We start from the raw sequence: 22798 nt of genomic DNA on the forward strand, positions 1-22798 counted from the left end.
ATTTCATTTTTAGGAGCTGGAGGAATTTCCTGACTTCCTCATCCTTTGGGTTCATCAGAAGAAACGAAAGGCTCACGAGTTACGGCAAGAGTTTACCTGCCTGAGAGCTGGTGGTGATAAACCCAGGAGTTTAATGTCCTTCAAACCCCACATCCCAAGACTAAACACATCACTGTGTGTCGTGAAGGATCAGCTCAGTGATGCTGCGTTTCCACCGACAAAGAACCGACCCCCTTCTGGTTTGAGCACCAAATTTCAAATCTGCTCTTTGCATTTTCCACCAAATGCAAATTGGATGCCAAACGGAAAAGTTGGTTCTCCGCTGGAAGCAGAAAATAGTCGCCCTCAAGTGTGAAGACAACCACCGAGAAAAGTTTGCGGTCTGGTTAAAAATAGTCAGATTGTTAGAAATGGTTTTCCCCACACATCAGCAAATAAAAGCATAACATGACAAAACACGACCTTAGTTTGCACCTCAGTTCCAGGAATCTTGAACCGAGCCAGTTCAGGGACCAGAGATTTTTCAGTGGAAAAGACGCTCGAGGGAAATTCGGCTTGCGTTTCAATGTAATCAGTGACCGCACACACACACGACAGTGCAACAATAAAATCTATTTTAAAAAAGGACGGTTGTGCTGTTCCAGAGGTTCAGAGAAATACGTCCCTTTGCCAGAATTTTAAGGACACACTGGCCTACATATCCCAGCATTCACTGCCTGCAGGTCACGTGTTCATATTGTTTGTCTGTGAGAACGGTGACTAGTCCAGCAAGGGAGACCATTACTTTTCAAATGTAAGAACTGGTCTCAGTGTCTAACTGTTTTACTTGAAAAACTGAAACTATTTTCCCGTTCACCTCTGGAACAGTTTGTCGATCCGGATGCGATTTGGTGAGGTTTCCACTCCGTCTCCCTTCGTCCCAATACAGTGGAGCCGGATAGGAGAGTTGCTATAAGGTTTATTTTTTCACTTTGACGGAGCCAGGCTAACGACTCCCATAGACTTCAAGTCTTTATGCTAAGCTAACACAAAATGCTACCCACAGGAACCGAACCACTGGATGTACAGAGAAGAAAATGGTGTCCAACATCTTGTCTCGGTGTGAGAAAGTCGGAAAAAGGGTGTTTTACCCAAAATGTTGGGGTATTCCTTTAAGCCTACGTTTAATCTGTGGGCTAAACGTGTGTGTGTGTGTGTGGCGCCAACAAGTGCAGGTCTGCCTCTAAGCTGAGAGGAGACACAGAGCAGGACGAGGCTTTAGGACGGACCGCACAATCTGCTGACTCTGAGGTTCACACGTCTCTGTTGTGAGACGCTGTCGGCCTGACTCAGCGAATCACGTCGGGCCGAGGCGCTCCCGCCCACGTGCTCGCGCTCCCCTCTCAGTCTTTCCTCTATCGTCTTCATCAGGTTTCTGAAGTGCGCAGGCAGTCGCCGTGGTTTACACACCAAGCGGCGGCTGAATTAAAGGCAGCTGTGATGGCAGAATCAGATCATGAAACAACTGAAAGTGGATCCCTGATAAATCCCTGATACGTCTGAGCTTGTTGTGCGGCCCAACCCCATCGGGTCCCTAAACGCAACATGAATCTTTCAGGTGCCACGTGTTGCATTTAACGTCGAAAACCATCGCCTCATTCATTTTGAGGTAAAAGCACCGGTGGAGATAACGAGAAGATTCACTCCGGTTACTCTAATTGAGCATCCTTTGGTGTGCTTTGAGCTTTCCTGAATTTTACCTTCATTTGAGCATGTTTATTGTCAAAATGTTGCACTTAAAATTACATCTAAATTCAAATCCATTACACGTTTTATAGCTCTCCTTTGGCTTCAGAAACTGGACCACAGAAAACTGTCAGTCTGCATGTTTTTTTTTTTTTTTTTTTTTTTTTTTGAATTTTCCATTTTTTTCAGTTCAAAGAATCCCTTGCCTTCTTCACATTACATGACAAACATCCCTTTTCTAAAAACTAACTTTCACTCTGACCGCACTTTTTTTTTTTTTTTTACTTGAAGTGGATCTTCACTTCTGCTTTAAGCACAATATGACTCCAAAGTTATCAGTGGGATGGTTGCGTTCTCTCTCTGCCTCTGTGTGTGTTGCCAGGTCAGATTTCACCGAGGGGACTGATTACTGCTCTGCATCACCTCGTTCACCTGACCGAGCTCACCTTTCCACTCTTTATTTGAAGACTGCACTCTGTCTCAGTACGTGGCACTCTTTGATTCTTATCCTGCGTCCATGTTAGTTCATGTTAGAAATGTGTTTATCCCCGTTTCTTTAAAATTACTGTCTTTTTTGTGTCTTTTTCCTTTAATATTCATAACTGCAGTTCTTTGATTTTAGAGAAATAAACCTTTGCTCAGAGGGTTGATGTTTCCTGACTTTACTTCGACACATTCTGACTCGGTGGCCATGATGGTGGTCGACCTTTAACCCTGTAAAGTCTGAAACATCAGATAACTGCCAGGAAACTGTAATTTTGACAAATTATTTAAAAAAAAAAAAAGAAGAAATGAAATAACTACGGAAGCCCTAAAGGGCCATACATAAATATATTTTATTTCCTCCGTTTTCTCGTGATAACGAGATAATTCCTCCGTTTTCTCGTGATAACGAGATAATTCCTCCGTTTTCTCGTGATAACGAGATAATTTTCCTCTGTTTTCCCGTGATAACGAGATATTTTTCTTCCGTTTTCTCGTGATAACGTGATAAATTTCCTCCGTTTTCTCGTGATAACGAGATATTTTTCTTTTGTTTTCTCGTGATAACGAGATAATTTTCCTCCGTTTTCTCGTGATAACGAGATAATTCCTCCGTTTTCTCGTGATAACGAGATAATTTTCCTCCGTTTTCTCGTGATAACGAGATAATTAAATCGAGATCTCGAGAAAACAAAGCGATTGTCTTATTAAATTATTGCAGGAAACATCAGTCAGTGTAGCAATGTCAGAGAAGCAGGAGAATATTGATCACTGCATCACTTATCTGTTCAATCAAGGCCTGACACAGGCTGAAATAGCTTTATGCTTTATGTCAGGGGTCACCAATCACGTGCCATGGAGGGCCGAGAGGCTGCAGGTTTTCATTCCAACCAAGACCTCCACCAGGTGATTTCACTGATCACCTGGAGCTAATCAGTGAAATCACCTGGTGGAGGTCTTGGTTGGAATGAAAACCTGCAGCCTCTCGGCCCTCCATGGCACGTGATTGGTGACCCCTGCTTTATGTGTCCAAGGAGACGTCAGTCAGCATGACATGTCACGTATGATGGAAATCTCAGGCCTATCACGTTTCATTCATTCATTCAAAACGGAGGGGAAATATCTCGTTATCACGAGAAAACGGAGGAAAATTATCTCGTTATCACAAGAAAACGGAGGAAATTTATCTCGTTATCACGGGAAAACGGAGGAAATAAAATATATTTATGTATGGCCCTTTAGGGCTTCCGTAAATAACACTTGTCATATGAGTTTTGTTTTGTACCATATTTGATACATCTGGATTTTGCACAGCATTTTTTTAAACAAAGAAAAATATACAGAACACGACATTTTTAACCCCCTAAACTCTGAGTTTCCGCTAAATTTTTCCTCAAGAAAACTCAAACATACAACATTTTTTTCTGTATTGTACGACAACATCATACATTTTGTGTATCTGCTGCATTGAAGCTGCATTCGGCCAAAATCACATCACTCTAACTTTTTCAAAATTGGCAAAAATATCCACGCAAAACCACAGGATTACTTGGTGCTGCAGTGCACGGATAATCCACCAGGGGGCAGAAGACATGTATCAGATATTTCGGGTTTTTCAGGATTTTTTTTTTTTTTAATCACACTGGTGATGTCGAGGTCTCAGAAACTCATGCATCAAAAGTGATTCGCATGTCGTTCGAGGGTTAATTCTGAATTCAACACGTCCACTGATTGAGCTGCTCAGCCTGTTATCAGTTCACTGCAAAAACGCAAAATCTTACCAAGATAATTTGTCTTATTTCAAGTCAAAAATGTCTTATTTCTAGTCAAAATATCTCATTACACTTAAAATAAGACATAATCACCTCAGAAGTAACTTGTTTTTAGATAATTTTCACTTGTTTCAAGTGAAAATTCACTTGAAACAAGTGAAAATTCACTTGAAACAAGTGAAAATTTGCTTGTTTCATTGGCAAAATTTGCCAGTGGAAAAAGTGAAAATTCACTTGAAATAAGTGAAAATTAGCTAGAAACAAGAAACAAATTTTGCCAATGAAACAAGCAAATTTTCACTTGAAACAAGAGACAGTTGTCTAAAAACAAGTTACTTCTGAGGTGATCATGTCTTATTTTAAGTGTAATGAGATATTTTGACTAGTAATAAGACATTTTTGACTTGAAATAAGACAAATAATCTTGGTAAGATTTTGCGTTTTTGCAGTGTTTCTGTCAGCAACACAGTAAAGAAATAAAACCAGATGAAATGCCTTTGTGACTGAAAGTGTGAGTCAGTCACGTCGAGGCTAAATTTCAGTTTTCTGTTTGTCTTGTCAGCGCCTGAAGTTTGGCAACAGGCGTTTGTTTACCGAGACTCGGAGCGGCCAGCAGACGACGCCGACTTGGATCTGCCTCTTTAACTGCATAAATATCACATGTGCAAACAGTCCCGCTGGCTTCATATCAGCACTTTATCTCTGAGTTTCATTCGCTTGAAATTCCAAACTTCTTTCTCACAAACGCACTGGAAATTACGAGAGTGTGTGACAGCCGAGTCGTGTCTGTGATGTGTGAACTCCTGAGTAAATATTTCCCTTGATTCATATTTATGATCATCATGCTCTGATCTGAAAATGGACTCGACAGGAGGACACAGTCACCGCCCACACAAGCCGGGTCATGAATATGCATGAGAATCCCTGCGATGTGATGTTGACGGAGCAAACCGGCCTGAACCTGGACCTGGCGGCTCTTCTCTGGGTCCGGACGTCGGAGCTGCAGCCTCAGCGATGGGACGTCCCGGCTCCTCAGAGGCCCGGCGGCTTCTCCAGCTCGCCGCCTCGGACGCCAGGTGTCATTTCAGATGTAAAAGCGCTCATTTTGAGATGCAGACGCTTCTCAAACATTCATTCTCACACAACAAGGAAACTGAAAAACATGGAAAGCTGAAATCAGAGAGCAAGTGTAGACTTTTCTCACAGCTGTTAGTAAGTCAGGAAAAGGAGATTTGGCCCAAAACGTTGGAATATTCCTTTAAATCGAGCACACATGATGTATGAATCTTAGTCAGGATTATGTTGAAATGTAAACTTTCACTCATGTCGCTTCACTCTATTTAATAAGGACATGAGGACATAAAGAAGTTTATTGTAATTTCTATAATGAAACTGAGTTTGTCGCTCTCATAAAAGCAACAAGGCCCAAGGTTAAAAGATTAAAAGTACGCACAACATAAGACAACTGGGAAAAGCAACAACAATAAATAAAATGCTTTAAAAAAGTAGTAAAAGGCAGTGCACAGTGCGGTTTAAATATTGCATCTACAGTAAATTGCATTGCACCCTTTTTCCTTTATTAGTCTGTATTGTAAGTGCTTGTGATTTATTCTATGAATGGGTGAGTTCTGCACACTGAGAAGATCCGAATAAATAATTTTATTCCTTTATTGTCTCCCTCTCCCTGGTTGTTTGACAGCAGATGTATTTTTGTGTTCCCTCCCTCTCTCTCTCTCTTTCCCTCACGTGTTTGGTTTCTCTCAATCTTTCATTTTCTTTCTTTCTTTTTCTTCCTCACATTTTCACGTCCTGTTGCTTTCTCTCTGCTGCCCACCGTTCTTCTGCCTCCCATCTGTGCTTCTTTTTTTCTCGTCTTCTCCACAAGGTTTGGTTTGTAAGTTTACATCGCTCTTTGTCTCTTACTGGTTTTCAGGACCAACGTTGTTATATTTAAATGAAACTAAACTAAAAACTAAAACTAAACCAGGTGTGAAAAGACATTTTATTTAACTGAAAAATATGAAAACTAACTGAAACAATACTGTGTACTTACAATCCTAACTAAAATAAAATAAAAAGATAATGTCTTTAGTTTTAGTCTTTGTCAGTTTGGTCAACTTTGTCAACACAACAGGCGAAAGGAGACTTGTGTTTAGATTGTAAAACCCAGTCTGAACCTCTTAAACCTTAGCCCTGACAAACATCCCCTTATTATAATAATCATAATTAAAAAAAAAAAAAAAAAAAAAAAAAAACTACTAATTTTGAAACTTATAAACTAAACTAAAACTAAACCAAAACCTAGTAAACCCAGTCTGGACATTAATTCAAATTAAGCTCGTGATGACAAAAATTAAAAACACAATAAAAATAAAAACTAATGAAAAATACAAAGCTATAATAACTCTGCTCAGTATGCTTGCTTGCCTGTCTCTGTGTATTGATCTTCTCTCCATGTATTCAAACACAATTGTCTCTCTCTCTTTCATCGCCCGCTAAATCCTGACAGATATGCGACCCAGATAACCTTTTTCCCTTCTTCTTCCACTTTAATTTAACCTCAGTGTTTTTTAGTGACAGATATGAAGGTGGATATAAAGTGACTGTGATGCCTGCAGCTCTCATGCACACCTTCCTGCTGCACTTTGACCCTGGCTGCTGAACAGAAAGTGGCCCCGGGGCTGAGCTGCTGGTCATCTCAAGGTTAGACAAGCACATTTGTGCAGGTCTGAGGTGTGGCGTTTATGTGATGTCTGTCAAACTGGACGTGGAGGGGCATTCGAGCCACACTGCCATGCCATCGATACAGTGGAACAAAGGGAAATGCAGTGCACACCGTGTTGCTTTTCACTGGTGACGTTCTGAAACCGAGATGCAAAATCTTCATTAGCCCGCGCTGTTTCACTTCATCTCTACCCTGGAAAACATTGAGCGGGGATTTTTTTTTGTTTTGTTTTAAGAATGAAATGCTGAAATCATATCAGAACCGAAACAAGTCACTTTCATCTCCACCAACACGGTGCCGGAGCCTAACCGAGAACCGATTCCTCGCGTTTCCACTGTGAATACCGGTGTCGGTGCCAAGAGGCTGGCACCGGCACGGCTCCACAAAAACTGCTGGTCCAAAACTTGGAGCCGCTGACGTCGGTGCGATGGGAGGGGGCTGCCGCAGGAGACTCCCTGCATGGAGCGTCCACCATGTTGATAGATGGTGAGTGAAAGCAGGAGCAGCAGCTTTCTCCACAATGAACGGACGAGCCAGCAGCTGCTTATGAACTCTGGGCCTCCACAGGAATTTACCAACTTACACTTGATTCTGAAACCTGTTGAAATGCAGGCCGGCTTTCAAAAGGCAGAACTGGCTCTGCACCGACACCGGCACCGGCCTGGAGGAAAAGAAATGTCTGAAATGCAACCCACTGATCCGCCTTTTCCACCAAAAAAGTTCTGGTGTTGGTGCAAAATAAGGAACCGGCCTGCGTTCACGTTTTTGGTGTAAAGCCTTTGCATTATTGATGGTGGAGTTGCACAGCAGACATGAATCCTCTGGCAAAGCATGAAGACCACAGTGTCGCGGTGACCCTGCCTGAGTATGTTTAAAATGAACAGACTTCTCCAAGCTACATTTGATTTAAATGCAAAGAACAGATCCAAATTTGGTGCATGAACCTGAACACAAATCCCACAGCGTTCGACTGTGTGATGCTGTCAACATGATAAAACTAAACGCTGAGACGTATTCGTATTTGGGGGTGAGGTTCAGGTTATGAGGCTTGTAGAAGGCCAGCAAACGAAATCCTGATTGTTCCTGCAGATTAAGTTAATTTTCAGGGTTAAACACAAGTGAAAGTTCAGGTTATCACTGTTTACAGCCTCAAGGGGCTTTACACGTTCACAAGTTTCCAACAAACAGGATGACAGCCCTCTGACTTAACCCTCATGGCGGGGGAAGAAAAAAAAAAAGAACCACAAACTAGTTAATAAAATTTTAAAAAGCACGGTGTGACAGTTTTGCCGATCGTGCATGGCCAAGTGGCCGAGCATCACATTGCTCGCTTAGAATTACATTTTTGTCTTCACTGAGGAGAATGTGGACGTCCATCTTTTTATTTCTAAGACACAGGATTCAGAGGCTCTTTCATGTACCTGCTTTTCCCATTAAAAACACACAGACACACACACTAGAAATACTGGAGCTCCCATGAAAGCAATCTCTGAAAACTGCCGTCCACATCTGTCATCTTGAATATTTCCTAGTGGAATCTGTATTTTACAGTCAATGAAACTCCAGTAAATGTGTTGTTGGTGTCCAGTTGATGATAAAATCAGGTCTTCCCCTCTCCCCAAGTGCAGGTCGGTCTCTCCGGCTGCAGCCCTTCTTCACTAAAGAACATAAAATCCACTGTTCAGCTGGTTGAACTGGGAACTATGTCATATTTTATGATCAGTGCAGCACCTCTATTTGTGCTCTTGTCACTTGGCGGAGGTGTTACTGTCACAGTTTTACTCTGATTAGTGTTGACGTTGATGAAATTACTGTCTGATCTGATGCAGGCTGCGTCTCTCTCCCTCTCTCTCTCTCTGTATGTGTGTGTGTGTGTGTGTGTGTTGCATTCTGACTCACCTTTGCAAAAACTGCAACCCGGTCTCAGATAAATTCATTGTATTATTATGCACACACTCTGTGAGTAATCATATTTACTGTGGGCTGTGCAAAAAAAAAAAAAAAAAAAAAAAAAAAAAAGCTAATTATTGGGGCCAGTTATGAAACAGCTCATCTTAATCCATGCACTTAATCCATCGTATCTATCCACTAATTTATTTATTTTTAATTTGTGTTTTAATCCACTTTAATCCCTCCTCTACCATGCCTCACTGGCCTCTATTCTCTCATGTTTCTTATTTCATCATTCCTTATGCCTGCTTGTACCTTCACTGTATTGTTACGCGCATTGTGTTGCAATTTTGTATGAAAGGTGATATGTAAATAAAGTGTGATTTGATTTGATATTTACTGTGGGCTGTCCCAATGAATAAATAAATAAATAAATAAATAAATAAATAAATAAATAAAATAAAATAAAAATCCTAATAATCAGAGGTTGGTTATGAAACAGCTCCTCACCTGCAACCGGCTCCGGCCATGTCTGCGCATGACCACAAGAGGGCGACACCGCACTCATTTCAGCTGTCAAATTATTATTATTTTAATTCTTTAAGCCTTTTTTTTATTTTATTTTATTGCTGTCTGTGTTTATAAACCGCCCCGGTCGGGTGGACATGATATAAAATGACATGTCCGGTGCCAAAAGTTTGTCCGTGTCAGCCTGAAGAAATTACATCAGAGGTTTTTTCGGGTGTCGTAAGGATATAGGTCACTCGTTGATGTTTTGTTTTTCGCAGCAGGGCGACCGGACCGCATCGGAAGAGATAAGCGGCCTCAGACACGCCAGCGGTGCACGCCTGACTTCAACACGCTCAATAAATTGTCGTGTTTTGATGACGCCATCACTGGGACTTTCCGGATACGTCGCTCGGGGCTGCTTCTTCTTGCCCACAGTGCTAGCTTGGCGTTCATGTCGCTCCACACAAACACCGCGGCTTCGTAAAACGACGGCGGAGCTCACGGCGACCATGAGGCTATGAAGCAGGCAGAGGAGCCTCGCCACGCCGAAAGGTCACCCCATTAAACCCCCGTCGTCAGCAAAGTATCGGCTAGATTCACGAAGCGGAATGTCAACAACGCGGCCCCTCCTCGGGATGAGGCGAGTCACCGAGCTGTCGTGCGCGGAGCAGCCGGGCGGCAGGCTCCCCGCGCCGGCAGCGAGGCAGCAGCAAGAGCCGCCCACCGTGGACGAGTTCACGGTGCTGGAGGACAAACAGGAGGAGCTGAAATGCGCCAAGCCCCGCGTCGAGGGGGTTTTCAAGGTATCCTTCACCATCATCGGGCTGCTGGACCACACGGGACAGGCGCACGGCAGCAAAACATCGCGGCAGATTTGGCTGCAGCTGAAAGGGAAGCGAGACGACGTGTCCAAGGCGAAGGTGAGATGGAGATGGAGATGGAGACGCTTCACCTCCGCTGTGGTTTGTGTTTGTGTATCCGCCGGGAGTGGGGTTATTTCACCATAAATAAGGCCGGACCACCACCACACTGAGGCGTTTTCACACAATAATGATGATGCGTGGTGAGACAGGTGAACAGGTGTTTTGCCGCAGCAGTCTGCGAGGTTTCACCAATTACAGCCTGTTGGTGTTGTATTATTGACTCGCTTGTTGTCAGTGGGTAATAACGCAGGGATGACACATTTAACTCCTGATAGATAGATAGATAGATAGATAGATAGATATACTTTATTGATCCCAACCAGGGAAATTCTGGTGTTCCAGCAGCAACAGTAGAAACATACAATAAAGTTAACTAAAAAAAGAATAAAGGCTAAAAATATACAATAGAGACTATAAAGACTCAAAAAATACAATAAGGGCTAACCTAAGGAAAGGAGATACGAGATGTGAAAATATACATATGGAGTGAGTATGACAATATACAGATGGCGCTGAAGTATATGCATGATTGTATAGATTGTATAGATACGGAGAGTTAGTATGAAACCAGGAGACTAAGAACCAAGTGGCAGAACCTGAACGCCCGGGACTGGGACAAGGAACTAACCGCCTTGATTCAAAACTATCACGATACTTGTGTGCCGATTCGATAATGTATTGAGATTCACTGCGATTAATTGGATTTTTTTTTTTTTTATTTTATTTTTTTTAATTGTCCTCTAGTTTGTGGCTGTAAAGTTTCATGAGGCTGCGGTTATCCTAGAGGTCATTATAGGTCGTTTTATACAGGGATGTCAAGTTTTTAAAAAAACGGTGTGACTCCAGTGAAATGGCGAAATGCGATGGGAGCCAACATCATCATCATCACATGAGTCAAATGTGGCTCACTGGATCCACAAGAGTCTCAGCTTTCCAGTCAAAGCCGGTTTATGCATCTCCGAGACCCGTGTGTGCCCGGAGAGCCCACTTTCATTCAGATGTCTGGAGGTCAGAGGGCAAGGGACCCCACCTCGTCAAAATTTATCCAAACTTTGCAGCAATATTTCGCCGCCTTGCCAACCAAACATGGCAAGAGATTCCTTAGATTGCCTTGTTTCATAAGAGACCAGTATCATTACTGTGTTTACTTTTACTTTAAATCAATTCAGTAAAAAAATGAGTTGTTTTTTTTTTTTTTTTTTCAATACCGCTTTTGCCAAGTCAACTCAGTTTTGAAAAGAATGTGTTATGTTTCAAATAAGTACATTTTAAGGCCTCAGAGCCCCATTCAAGATGTGAAGAATATTATCGGTGATAGATATTGAATGGTGTAACTTTCAGGGTTTGTGGCCAGATAACACACATGAAAGTAAAAGCTGTCATTCAGGTTAATTCACGTATGGCGCATTTAAGTGGGACAGCTACTAGGAAATTGAGTCATAATGTAATCAGTATATTATTTATGTTGCTGAAGACACTTTTCTAGCTCTCCAAACACCACCAGGCGTCCACGTTAGAGCTTTTTCACACTTTGGTTCCTCAGTAGCCCGAGGCTGACTAAACCCTGTAGTCCCGTTAGGTTAACTTTGATTCACACAAGATTTTATTAACCAAGATTCACACTTGAAAATCAAAGTTGAAGGTAAATCTGCCCAGAACATTTGCAGCACAGTTTTAATGGGACTCTTCGAAAGTTTTCTATTGTTGTTGTTGTAACCTTTTATTATAACCTCCATTCACGCTAGAGACTTTAACCTTTGCTTTTTGGGGATATCCCCAGAAAATATCGGGGATAATCCTGATCTGCAGCAGGGTTTAGTCAGTCCTGGGTTAAGAGTGGGGATATCACACTTTCTGAGATGCAAGTGTGAGAAGGCGGTAATCCGTGGGCTAACCGGGGTCTCAACCCAGGGCTAAGCGAAGTGTGAAAAGGGTCTTTGACAACTATTTACCTGTGAACTGATCAAGCTTGACGTCAGACGTTGTGGAACATTGTTCGAGTACGCGAGACGGGGCTTGTCAGACCGTGTGTGTGTGTCTCTCGAGTATTTAGTGTATTTTTTCCTGTGTGATTTCCCATGCTCAGAGCATCTTTCACACTTCTGCATCCTGTGTCATGAGTTTCCCCTCTGAGCGTAAGTCGCTGCCCCGTGCAAACCAGCTGTTCCAGACTCTGCCAGTCAACCGAGAACCAGATATGGAAATGGTATTTTCACTGCCAGCACGTTCATCTCGTGACTGGGATGACACCGGGAAAGTTGCTGTCATTACCAACGCCGCCGTGGCAGCTGTTCTTTCGTTACACTCATTTCTTTTTTTTCCCCTTTTCACAGATAACCAGATTTGTAAGAGATATGTTAGCACCACGTACTTGTTGTTCTGGCCTGGTATATTTTTTTTATTTATTGGTGAAACTCCTTGCAGCAGCAACAAGTTGGGAATTCTGCTTCAGTTTAACAGGCGGCAGCAGTTTGTGACTGTTCAGGTTTAGAAATCAGACATTTATATCAGTGAACAGTGGCCACTGATGATGTCCTTTTTGTACTTTTTAAATCTCTTTGGGAGAACCAGCCAATACCAGTGAAGGGAAAGATCCAAAAGAAATTGTGGATGCAGTCACCTCCACAACATCAGCTATTCTTTATCAAGTCAGTGTCACACAACAAAACAAGTGTAACCAAAGTACTGTATGTTGGTGTTTACACGGGTTCCTGATGAAGCTCAGTTTGGGGAAAACTTAGTTCTAGTTGCTCTCGGTAAAATGTAAGCACAAGACAGCAATAATAGAAACAATAACATTCAACTTTATTTATGTAACTGCTTTAAAAACAGAGTTTACTCGGTGCGCTGCCAGACACAGCAGAGCAGAATTATCAGAAAACATCGGCGACAGAAAGCTGCACAGAAAGGTCAAACAAGAGCGAAACGAGATGAAGGTAAAACCAAGATGAGGTTTAAAACAGGAAAACAAAAGATCCAAAACACAATAAAGATGAGACCAGAAGGATGTTGAAAGATGACGACGGTAAAAGCGATAAACTGTTTGGATTTCTTTTTCTGTTTATGAAAGTTTATGTAGCTCTCTAGTGACGTAACTGGTCAGAGTCAAGCTGCATGATGGGAAACTGAGGGAAAAACCAGGCCCAGTCCAGGCTGGAAATGACCGCAGTTTTGGTTTAGCAAGTTTCTCTTAGAGGCCACTCACACTGGCAAGTTTGATCCGCGCCCAAGCACGATTGCCCTTAAAATCCGGATTCTTTGACCAGTGTGATCGCTCCGTATCGTGCTTGAATACAGTACACTTCCCCCTCTCTGGCACGGTTGGAAGGGGTGTGCTTCTGCACGGTACGGGCGCGTACATGAGCACATGCACGGTCACGCACGCAGTGCGCGGACGTAAATCATGCAACTTTCCTCCTGCCTCTGCAAAACTGTTTAATGTGCTCAGCGCGATTACCGGCGAATGGCCGCGTTGCGCAATCAATAATCAACCATGTTGTCTGTGTCATTGTCCGTTGTGCTGCTGCAACCGCGTATAAACAAAAGTCGGTTTATAATGAAAGTACAGCAGTCTGTGTGCGGAGATCCGGCAGACCTGGTGCAGGCCGGCGCAGCGTCGGCACCGGCCGGCACTGGCCGCGGCACCGCACGGTGTGCGGCCACCCGGTCACCCGGTCTGCCGGATCTGACAGGTGCCGCTCCGGCTGTCAGTTGGACCTTTCTGAAGAAGGAGGAAGTTACCTCCGAAACTGTCAAGGTAAATAAACATCCTATGTCTGATTAAAATGACCAAAAACGTTTTTTAGTTAAAAGGAAGACATGATGTATTTGAACTAGCCTACATTTATTTATAATGACGTCGGGCCATGCCTGTTGTTGTCGTATTTCAACGTGATGACGTGCACACCGGGGGCAATCGTGCTTGGGCGCGTTTGGGAAAAAGGTAATGTGAGTGCAGGCCAGCCGCTGACTGGGGAGGGGGGGATTTTGGCTTTAGCACGATACGGGCTCAAACTTGCCAATGTGAGTGGGCCCTTAACCAGCTGATTCCTGTTTTTCAAGAAAGTTTTGCCAACGTGGACAGCAGCCGAAAAACACCAAGTTTCTACCTGAACTGGACTGAAACTCGGTGGCATATCCCAAAGCAGAATGAACAGAAGTATTTTTACCCGGCTGTTTCCTGAAAATTGTCCCAAAAGCGACACTAAAGCTCTTTTACCGGCATAATTTTACATGTGAATTGGCCTCGTTTTGAGTGTTAATCTGGTTATCGGTTGGTGAACAACACTGCAGTCTGGACGTTCAGCATAAATATTATATATGCTCATACAATCAGTCAGATCATCAATCAATATTTGCTCTCACAGCTTGGCGAATGCTAAGATTGCTTACGTTTCTCAGTCTCTATCATTTTAAAGTCAGTACTTTGGGTTTGTGGGTTTTTTTGTTTTTTTGGGGGGGGGGGTCAAACTAAGGAAGCAATTTGAAGACCTTGATGACCTTATTTTGTGCTTTAGTAATATATCAGTATTTGCAACATTTTTATGCAAAATGGTTAATCATTTGATTTGAAAATAGCCCATAGATGAATGTAAAATGAAAATAATTGATCACATGCACCTCAAAACTGGTGAGACTGTCAGAGTTTGCAGGCGTAACGGTTCAGTAAACCTACGGTTTGGTTTGTACTGCAGTTTTTGGGTCACGATTTTAGTTTCAGTTCAGTTTGTTTTTTACATCAGGGAGGAGAAAAAAACACTACCATTTCTAATGTTCGCTGTATTTTGTCTTTTTTGCAAAAACAACTTTGTTTTTTTCATTCAGTGAATTGGGATAACAATATGAAATCGACAAATATGCTGTCAAAGCCAAAGTCTGCTACACCTATACAAACACTTTCAGTATCGTCATGAATCCATCAGCTGGCTCTCAGACAGTGAATGCTCTCTGTAGTGTGTGGTGTTTTGCGTGGTTCAGTTTTTTTTAGCAGGCTTACGTGTGAAACGGCTGGTAGAGCCGTTGTTTGGCTGCTGAGGTTGTTGGGTTAGTTTAAAACCAGAATCTGGAGAGCGCAGGTGGTTACGTTTGCTGTGTTGTTCTGTAAAAAGCCATTGAGGTTTCTGTATGTGACGTCTGAGCAGTAAAAACAGATTCCCCACATCGCTGACGTGAACCTGAAGCAGCGTCTAACCTGAGCCAGCGTGTGTGCAGTGACCAGAGCTAACAGCAGGGAGCGCACTCACCTGAGAGAGGACAGGTGAACCCGATCCTTAAAGAAAGACGCTTCGCTCCGTCTTTCACTTCCTGTCCTAGGCCAGCCTCCGTCTCCGTGTCGTGTCTCCTGCTGCACCAACGCTCGCTCAACTCTGGTTTTAGACTCGGTCTGCTCGCTGATGTGAGGGAATGTCTGGAGGGAAATCCCAAAACTAACATGAAGCTATCCACAGATGTTTAAAGACCACTTCACATGCACATTATAGATCCACAGGTGCGTAGATACCACCTTCCATGCATTGTTTCGTACTCGATTGCATTTGGAAAACCTACAACATTTTTTTTTTTTTTTTTTTTTTTTTTTTTTTGACATTTAGTTGCATTTACTTTTATTTACTTTCAGTCACCTTTAGCTGCTTTGATTTGCATTTTGTTAGTTTTAGTTGCAGTAAGTTACTTAGAGTCACATTAAGTTACTCCAAGTTACTTTTAATTACATTTAGTATCATTTCAGTTGCATTTAGCTACTTTGAGTTACATTTAGTTACTTTGGTAGCCTTTATTTACTTTTTAATTACATTTGGTAGTGTTTGCATCTTGTTGCTTTAACTTAAGCTTCAGTTCCTTTGAGTTATTTTTAGTTTCACTAATTTATATTGGAATCCTAACTTTAAATTGGCAGCTAAGGTGTGACTAAGTGATAGTTAAGGTGTTGCTGAGTGGTTGTGTGTCTTGGTGTAGGTGGTTACTAGTGTGTATTACGCGGTTCATAGTGTGTCTTACATGGTTGCTATGGTGTTGCTAAGTCATTGCTGGGGTGTTTTGTATGTGGTTGCTGCAGCAGGCTGTTGATGCCGTCGGCGGTTCCAGCTGTTTTCCTCTGTGGTCGACTGATAGCGCACCAGGTGGTTGCTGGGGTGTTTCGTGGTGGCCGACAGGATGCACTGTGGAGAGGATTTGGAAGTTTCTACCAGTCGGTTGAATCAGCAGCAGTAGCACTTTTAGTCAATTCACCAGTCAATTAAATGTCACTAAAAGTAATTAAAAGTGGGTGAATGTGTGTGAAATTAAAATACATTTTTGCAAATCACTCCATATTTTTGTAGGTGTACACTTGACACCACACAAATTAAGTACGTTTGTGGATGTTGAAATATTTGTAGCTCAGGGTACATGCAGTATATGTGGACTGTGTTCAACGGATAAAGAATAAAGTATGATTATTAAAAACATGTACCAGTGCAGCACAAAGTAGCTCTCTCACACTTGGTACAGAGCTACTTTGAAAATAATCGCTACAAACACAACTTTTGATTTATGGTCCATTTTGTCGGCTGAAATAAAAATACTCGAGTACACAAAGAGTTGCAGTTTCCATCAGATGGCTGTGACCGGAGGGAATGTAATGAGGCGAACGTTGGATTTTCGAGGCCTCCGTGCAGTCATTTGACTACGCAACATTTGGATTCTCCTGTTTGGACTAATTTTATGGTCATTTTACCCTTTTTAGTTTTATTTGGAAATGAAAGTTCCCGTTCACTCGAGTTGGTTTGGAAAAGGCTGATTGCAAGCAACTCTACTTCAGCTAACATAAAGGTGGCTAGATGAGGATTAAATTTTAATTTTGGGATAATAACAGGAATGGAAGGGGTATATATGTATATTTATAGAAGTGAAGCAGATGAGTCGGATCTTGTCGGAGAGCCTGGGAATCCCAGCTCGCTCGCTCACTCGTCGTATTTCACAGCACATACTAATATTAACGTTGCATTTCTATTTCAAAACTTACGTCGCTGTTCATGTGTTGTTGTTTTTTTTTTTTTTTTTGTCTCGCTCTGTCTCTCCCTCTCTCTCTCTCTCTACGTCACCGTTGAGTCATTTTATGTTCTCGGTATCAAATCTTCCTTACACATTAATGCCAAAAAAAAAAAAAAAAAAAGTAGAAGCGGCAGCTTTAAAACATTTCTCAGTGATGACACCCACCCACCCGCTGATTCACTCAGTTATTTCCCGTAGCCAGGAGGTTCCCTGAATCAGTTACGCCATTTTTTTTTTCAGCAAGTCTCACCCAATGTATTACAGCCCTTGTTCTTCTTCTTCCTCTTCCTCTTCTTCTCCTTCTTCTTCTTATTTTACTCCCTTGATTTCTTTTTGTTTTGCTTTTGTGCTCATAAGTCAGTCCATACCTTCTTTGAGTATTAAGTTGCTGATGAATACTTCACCTTGTTGTTTTTACAACTCAAGTGATTTTTCAGGAGCATGTTGTGACACTAAAATGACTCCATCCTTTTTTTTTTTTAGTTTTTTTGTTTTTGGGTTACAAGATCTTTTTTATGAAGTTATGTGCATTTTATTGGCGCTTATGAAAGCCGTAACAGTCTGAAAAAAGACAGGCCTGTGTGAAGTCACAGGGCAAGTTATAAAAATAAATCAACAGATCCACTTTGTTTTTCCGTAATGAATTATTATATCAGACACAGCAAACATTTGTAGCTTTTCCCGGCCGTTTCCTCACTCTGACTACAGCCTGAAGGCTTCTGTTAAATAGCTGTTAACTTAAGTAGGTTAGCTGACTGCAGATAGAAACAGTCAGCTCGCTTAAAATCTTTCATATAAAAACTGACTGATGTAATAGAGAATACATCCATTATCCCCAGGGAACAGTGTGACGACACAGCATTAAAGTTTATTGAACTTGGACTTGATCAAGGTGTTCATTCTCTTGAAACACTGCTGCGGTTTGTGTTGCAGTGTAAATGTAATTGTGAATTTAACAGAGCAGCTCTTCTCCAAAACAGATGGAGTGAATTTAAATTCTTCCTAAAGGGCATAAAATGACCCTAAAATCACTCCAAACTGTGGAATCTAAGTGTCGTGAGCTCAAATAATTGCACGGCGGCTCCAAAAGTCCAATATTTACCTCCTCTTCTCTGAGATCTTCCCCGTGCTGCCTTCACGTGCTCCCTGTCAGCTCGTACATCTGAATACCGCTCATTGTGTGCAACAAGGGCATTTTAGGAAGAAATAATGACGTAGGCTCTGAAACAAGCTTTTGTTGAGACCATGAGAAGCGGCCCAGAGTGAACAAAACTCTTCATATCAAGGTTTCACTGGATAAAAAAAGTTATTTACTCGTGAAATCTAAAAGTGAAGGAGAGCAGCAGCAAATTTTCTGTGCGTTGTGTTGTGTTTCAGCCGGCTCGGGGGGCAACCAGCTCTTCGTTTCTGGGTGAACTATTCCTTTAATGGCAGTGCAGCCATAAGATTATTTACTATTCATTTCTTTACCATACATGCTTTAACAGTCTTTTAACAGTTTTATTGTTTGACAACTTCATTATTTTTCATTGCACCTCTTTGTATTTTAGTGTTATGCCTGTATTTCATTTTCCACTCTGAGTGATATTATTTTTTGCGGCAGCAACAACCTGATTTTCCCCACGGAAACTGGTCAGTTAGTCTCAATCTCATTTTAATCTCAGTTCTCTGAATCTGTCCGTGTTGTATCTGATTGGCTATTTGTCGCAAACTCCACCCGTTTATGTGCACATGCTGGATCGTAGCTCGCAGAAAAGAAGTTTTCACGTCAGAAATTAATTCTCTGACATATTAATATGACCTGCTTTACCTGCTTCCCCATGGCAGGATTTCTTTGTGAAAAAAGTATTCCAGACAAAAAAATAAGGAGATTTAATAAATCCTTGGGACAAGTTATGAAAATTCCCGGATTTTTGTCAGTCTCAGTTTTAAAAATCAGTAGCTGTTCACCAGATTTATTTTCTATTGTTCTATAGCTATGTTCATTTCCCCTGCAGAATAAAACAGAATAATAAACTTATTAAGACCTAAAGTGTAAATCTAAATTGTGTTTGGTCGTGGAAAATCAATAATTTAGTCACGGAGAGACGTGGAAAATCAGTGAATTGTTTTTTTTTGTTTTTATTTTTTGGTGTGTGTAATGTTGTTCGCCGACGTGCCCTCACAGTGTCCGTCCTTGTCCCTGCAGGAGTACGTACGAGGTCTCTGCGACCCGGAGCTGCAGAAGGAAGAGCGCTACCCGGTGGACATGCACTGCATCTTCGCCGGCGCCCGCGGCCTCTTCCTGGACCGGCTCCTGCGGGACACCAGCGCCGAGGTCCTGGTGCCCGAGCCGGGCCGCCTGCGGCTGCTGGGCCGGGCCGAGCCCGTCGTGATGGCCCAGAGTCGAATTCAGCAGTTTGTGGCGCTCTTCCAGGTACGACAGTCTGGAGTTTTATCACCGTAGAAACTGAATATCAACACATGGAGAGAGAGAGAGAGAGAGTTATCAAGTTCATTGTTAAACTGTAAAATATCCTGTTTTCATTACATATTTTTATCACAAGTGTTTGATGTCCACAGTTGAGCGATCATTGCGAGGAAGGAAAAAATCCCCGTATTTCCCGTTTTTGCAAATATCAACCCTAAAAATCCAGTATCGGTCAGACTGTATTTGAAACTTCTGCATTCCTGCTCATCATCGACTGAGGACGTCATATCAATACTGAGGCAGGGAGGGCTAGGTGGAAATTATGTATCATAATTTTTTTGTGCAAAGATGAAGAGCATCTCTATATAGAAGTGTGAACGTCAGAAGTTAAAAGTTAAAAGTTGCAAAGGCAAGCACAAGATAGTAAAAAATTTAAAGCAAAGGACACTACTGGACAGTGCTGCACCCTGCAAACATTAACCTGTCTCTCTCTCTCTCTCTCGTGTGTGTGTGTGTGTGTGTGTGTGTGTGTGTGTCTGCACCGTGCAGGAGAAGCGAAGTCTGCCCAGCGACAGGGAGCCGGCAGTGAAGCGGGCGTTCAAGTCCTTCGTGGAGGAAAGGGATGATAAGTACACCATGGAGCTGCTGCTGCTGCCCAGCGCCCTGAAGGAGGAGCTGCTGGGACTGGCTCAGAGCCCCACCAGCACCAGCACCTCCACACTGGTTGGTATACACATTGTCTTTTACTTTAGTGCACCAAAAAAATAATAATAATACACCCCCCCCACCAAAAGAATCCCTTGAAACTGGGTAATTGACCCTGCTGGTGGATTACACACAGCAGGGTGCAGAGCCCGGGAAGTACAACGAGAAGAAGAAAAAAAAAAACATTGTGCGGCCACGACTTACAAATTTGTGGCCACAAGACAGAACTTAACAAGAAGCGCCAGGAGATCCTCGGGGACTCCTGCACATTTATCTCGTGGCCACAAATTAATTAAAACTCGGGCACTCGTTAATTAAATCGAGGAAACAAGTTATCTCTCGGTTGTGGTGGGCTTTTTCCTGACCGATGTGACGAAGAAAAAACAGGTGATTTGCTTCTTAAATGCTTTTCAACCGGCGCTGTTTTTTTTTAATGCATGATGGTTAAATTCTTATCTGTTTAAAGTGCCACGTTGTATTCCAAGCCGAAACCTGGCGTTCCCGCTTATGTTCCGTTGTAAATGCAGCAAATTAAGAGAACTCGCTGTCTTTACCTGCTTGGGTTTTATGATTTCACTGCCAAGCTATCGCCTAATTTTATGACATGTTGTAAAATATTATATACAGTCCTGGCGTGTATTCTGAGAAAGAGAAGAGGATGTAGGAGTGACGGTAAAACTTATACTGTATTTTCACACTAATACACTAATTAGATGCTGCAGTGTCACTGTAATAGACAGGAGAAACTGATTGTCTCTGTTCCTGGAAACCATGACAGTTTTATAGCATTCAGGTGTTCAGGGTTGAGTTTCTCACAGATCGCAGAGGAACAGGTAGAGTGCATGCAGGTGATGAAGACATAAACCAGGTTTGTCACATTTGGAGATGAAAACCGCAGGACGCTGATGACCGACGTCTGTGCAGCAGCCTGCTATCAGTAGTGCTGGGTATCGATTCAAATTTCAAGAATCGATTAGATTCCGATTCACAAGATTCAGAATCGATTATCACGATTCGATCTGATATTGATTTGGTTAGTTTTATTAAAAAGCATTTTGAGTAGATGTTTACCAGTAAGCGTGACTCAAATAATTTAACAATATGTTAAATTATTATTTGTTTTAAAAATGTAAATTACTTATAAAACAGACCTAACTATTCAACTACCAGTGAATGAGCAGGAGTATGCCTGTGATAACATAGATAAGTGAAAAAAAAATAAGCCAAAGTGATACCTCTTCTCTGAATAGACAAGCTAAGCCAGTGTGCTGCTGTTAGTCAGTGAAAATAGAGCGGAGTGGCAACTCTTCGCTTTGTTTGCAATCTCTGTCAGTGCGCTGCTGCAGCCTGGAAAGTTTCTCTGCCTTTTGGACTCGTACGGTGCCGGTGCAGGTGAAACCACTGCAGGGGTTGTGCCACCCAGATTTGCTTCCCTCCATGTAATTTTCTCCAGACATACGTTCATATTCCACACAAAAACAGCATTTATATCTATATTAAAAGATCGATCTTTGGGCGTACAGATCGATCCATGGGAATTTAAATGAAGATCGATTCAAAATCGGAGGATCGATCTTTTCAACACAGGTCTAGCTATCAGTGTTGTTATTTTCATCAAAGGTCTACACACCACGTGCCGCACAGCATCATATGTTGTGTCTAATGTGGTCGTGTTTGCTTCGCTCTCTGTATGTGAGCTGCTGCTCGTCCTCGGCTTCAGGGAACCCAAGCATCCGTCACTTAAAGCCTTTCTGCCGTCACTGGAGCTCCACAGACTTATTCTTATTCCTCTACAGAAACTGAGTGAAAACGTTTTTCCTCATTGACACCTCTGGATATTGGAAATCTGTCATCATTTGTTGTATTTTTTTAAAGTTTTGAGTAGTTTTAAGTTCATGAAACTCTTGCATAAAAATACAGTTAAATTAAGCGTTTTAAGTTGAGCCTTAGAGGTAACAAAACAGCCCGCTCACAAACATAAAGCATTTTTTTTGCTTATTTTGATTTCTTATAGTCTGAAATCTTTGTTGTTTAAACTTGCAGACACAAGGTGTAAGACATTACTGTCTCATGCTCTGCTCTCTACATCGAGGTGATCCCTGTCGTGTTTCCCCTCACAGGCGGCACATCTCAGCGCGGCCGACGCCGACCAGGACCGCTCGCAGAGCAGCACGCCTGTCACAGAGCTCTCCAACCGCATCCTGGACACCAGCTTCGAGGAGAAGGGGACCGGGACGTCCGGCGGTCGAGCAGGGGGAGGGATCGGCCTCGGCCCCGAGGCGGTCCTCCTGAACGGAGTGCGGCCTTCGCACAAACGGCGCTCGTCTGAGAGCGAGACTCGTGACACAAAGAGACAGTACTCGCTCGAGCGCAGGGACGAGTCGCCGGAGAAAGACAGAGAGAGGGAGCGACAGAGGAAGGACAGAGAGGGCCAGGGGGGAGGCGGCAGCGGTCGATCCAAAACCCCGTCGGCGGCGTCTACGCTCTCCTCCTCGGCCAAAGCGAACACGGTGGTGGGTTCGATCATGCTGGACTCCAACGAGGGCGCCTCGGACGACGGGGAGGCCGTCAGCCCAGAAACCAACCTGCGCTGCCTGGTCAACTTCTTCAGGTCGTTGATTAT

At 42.7% G+C, this 22798-nt stretch overlaps 1 protein-coding gene across 1 annotated transcript in view; it reads left to right on the forward strand.

Moving 5' to 3' along the window:
- Positions 1-9412: 9412 nt before the first annotated feature.
- The window catches only part of n4bp1 (nedd4 binding protein 1), a 38782-nt gene continuing 25396 nt past the window's right edge, over positions 9413-22798 (forward strand). Inside the window, exons 1-4 of the mRNA XM_030053856.1 lie at positions 9413-10025; positions 19249-19476; positions 20020-20193; positions 22296-22786. Of these exons, the coding sequence (XP_029909716.1) occupies positions 9714-10025; positions 19249-19476; positions 20020-20193; positions 22296-22786 (1205 nt within the window). The 5' untranslated portion in view covers positions 9413-9713. The remainder of the gene's footprint in view (positions 10026-19248; positions 19477-20019; positions 20194-22295; positions 22787-22798) is intronic.

The sequence above is a fragment of the Myripristis murdjan genome, chromosome 6 (genome assembly GCF_902150065.1).
Source record: "Myripristis murdjan chromosome 6, fMyrMur1.1, whole genome shotgun sequence".
In the NCBI taxonomy this organism is placed as follows: Eukaryota; Metazoa; Chordata; class Actinopteri; order Holocentriformes; family Holocentridae; genus Myripristis; species Myripristis murdjan.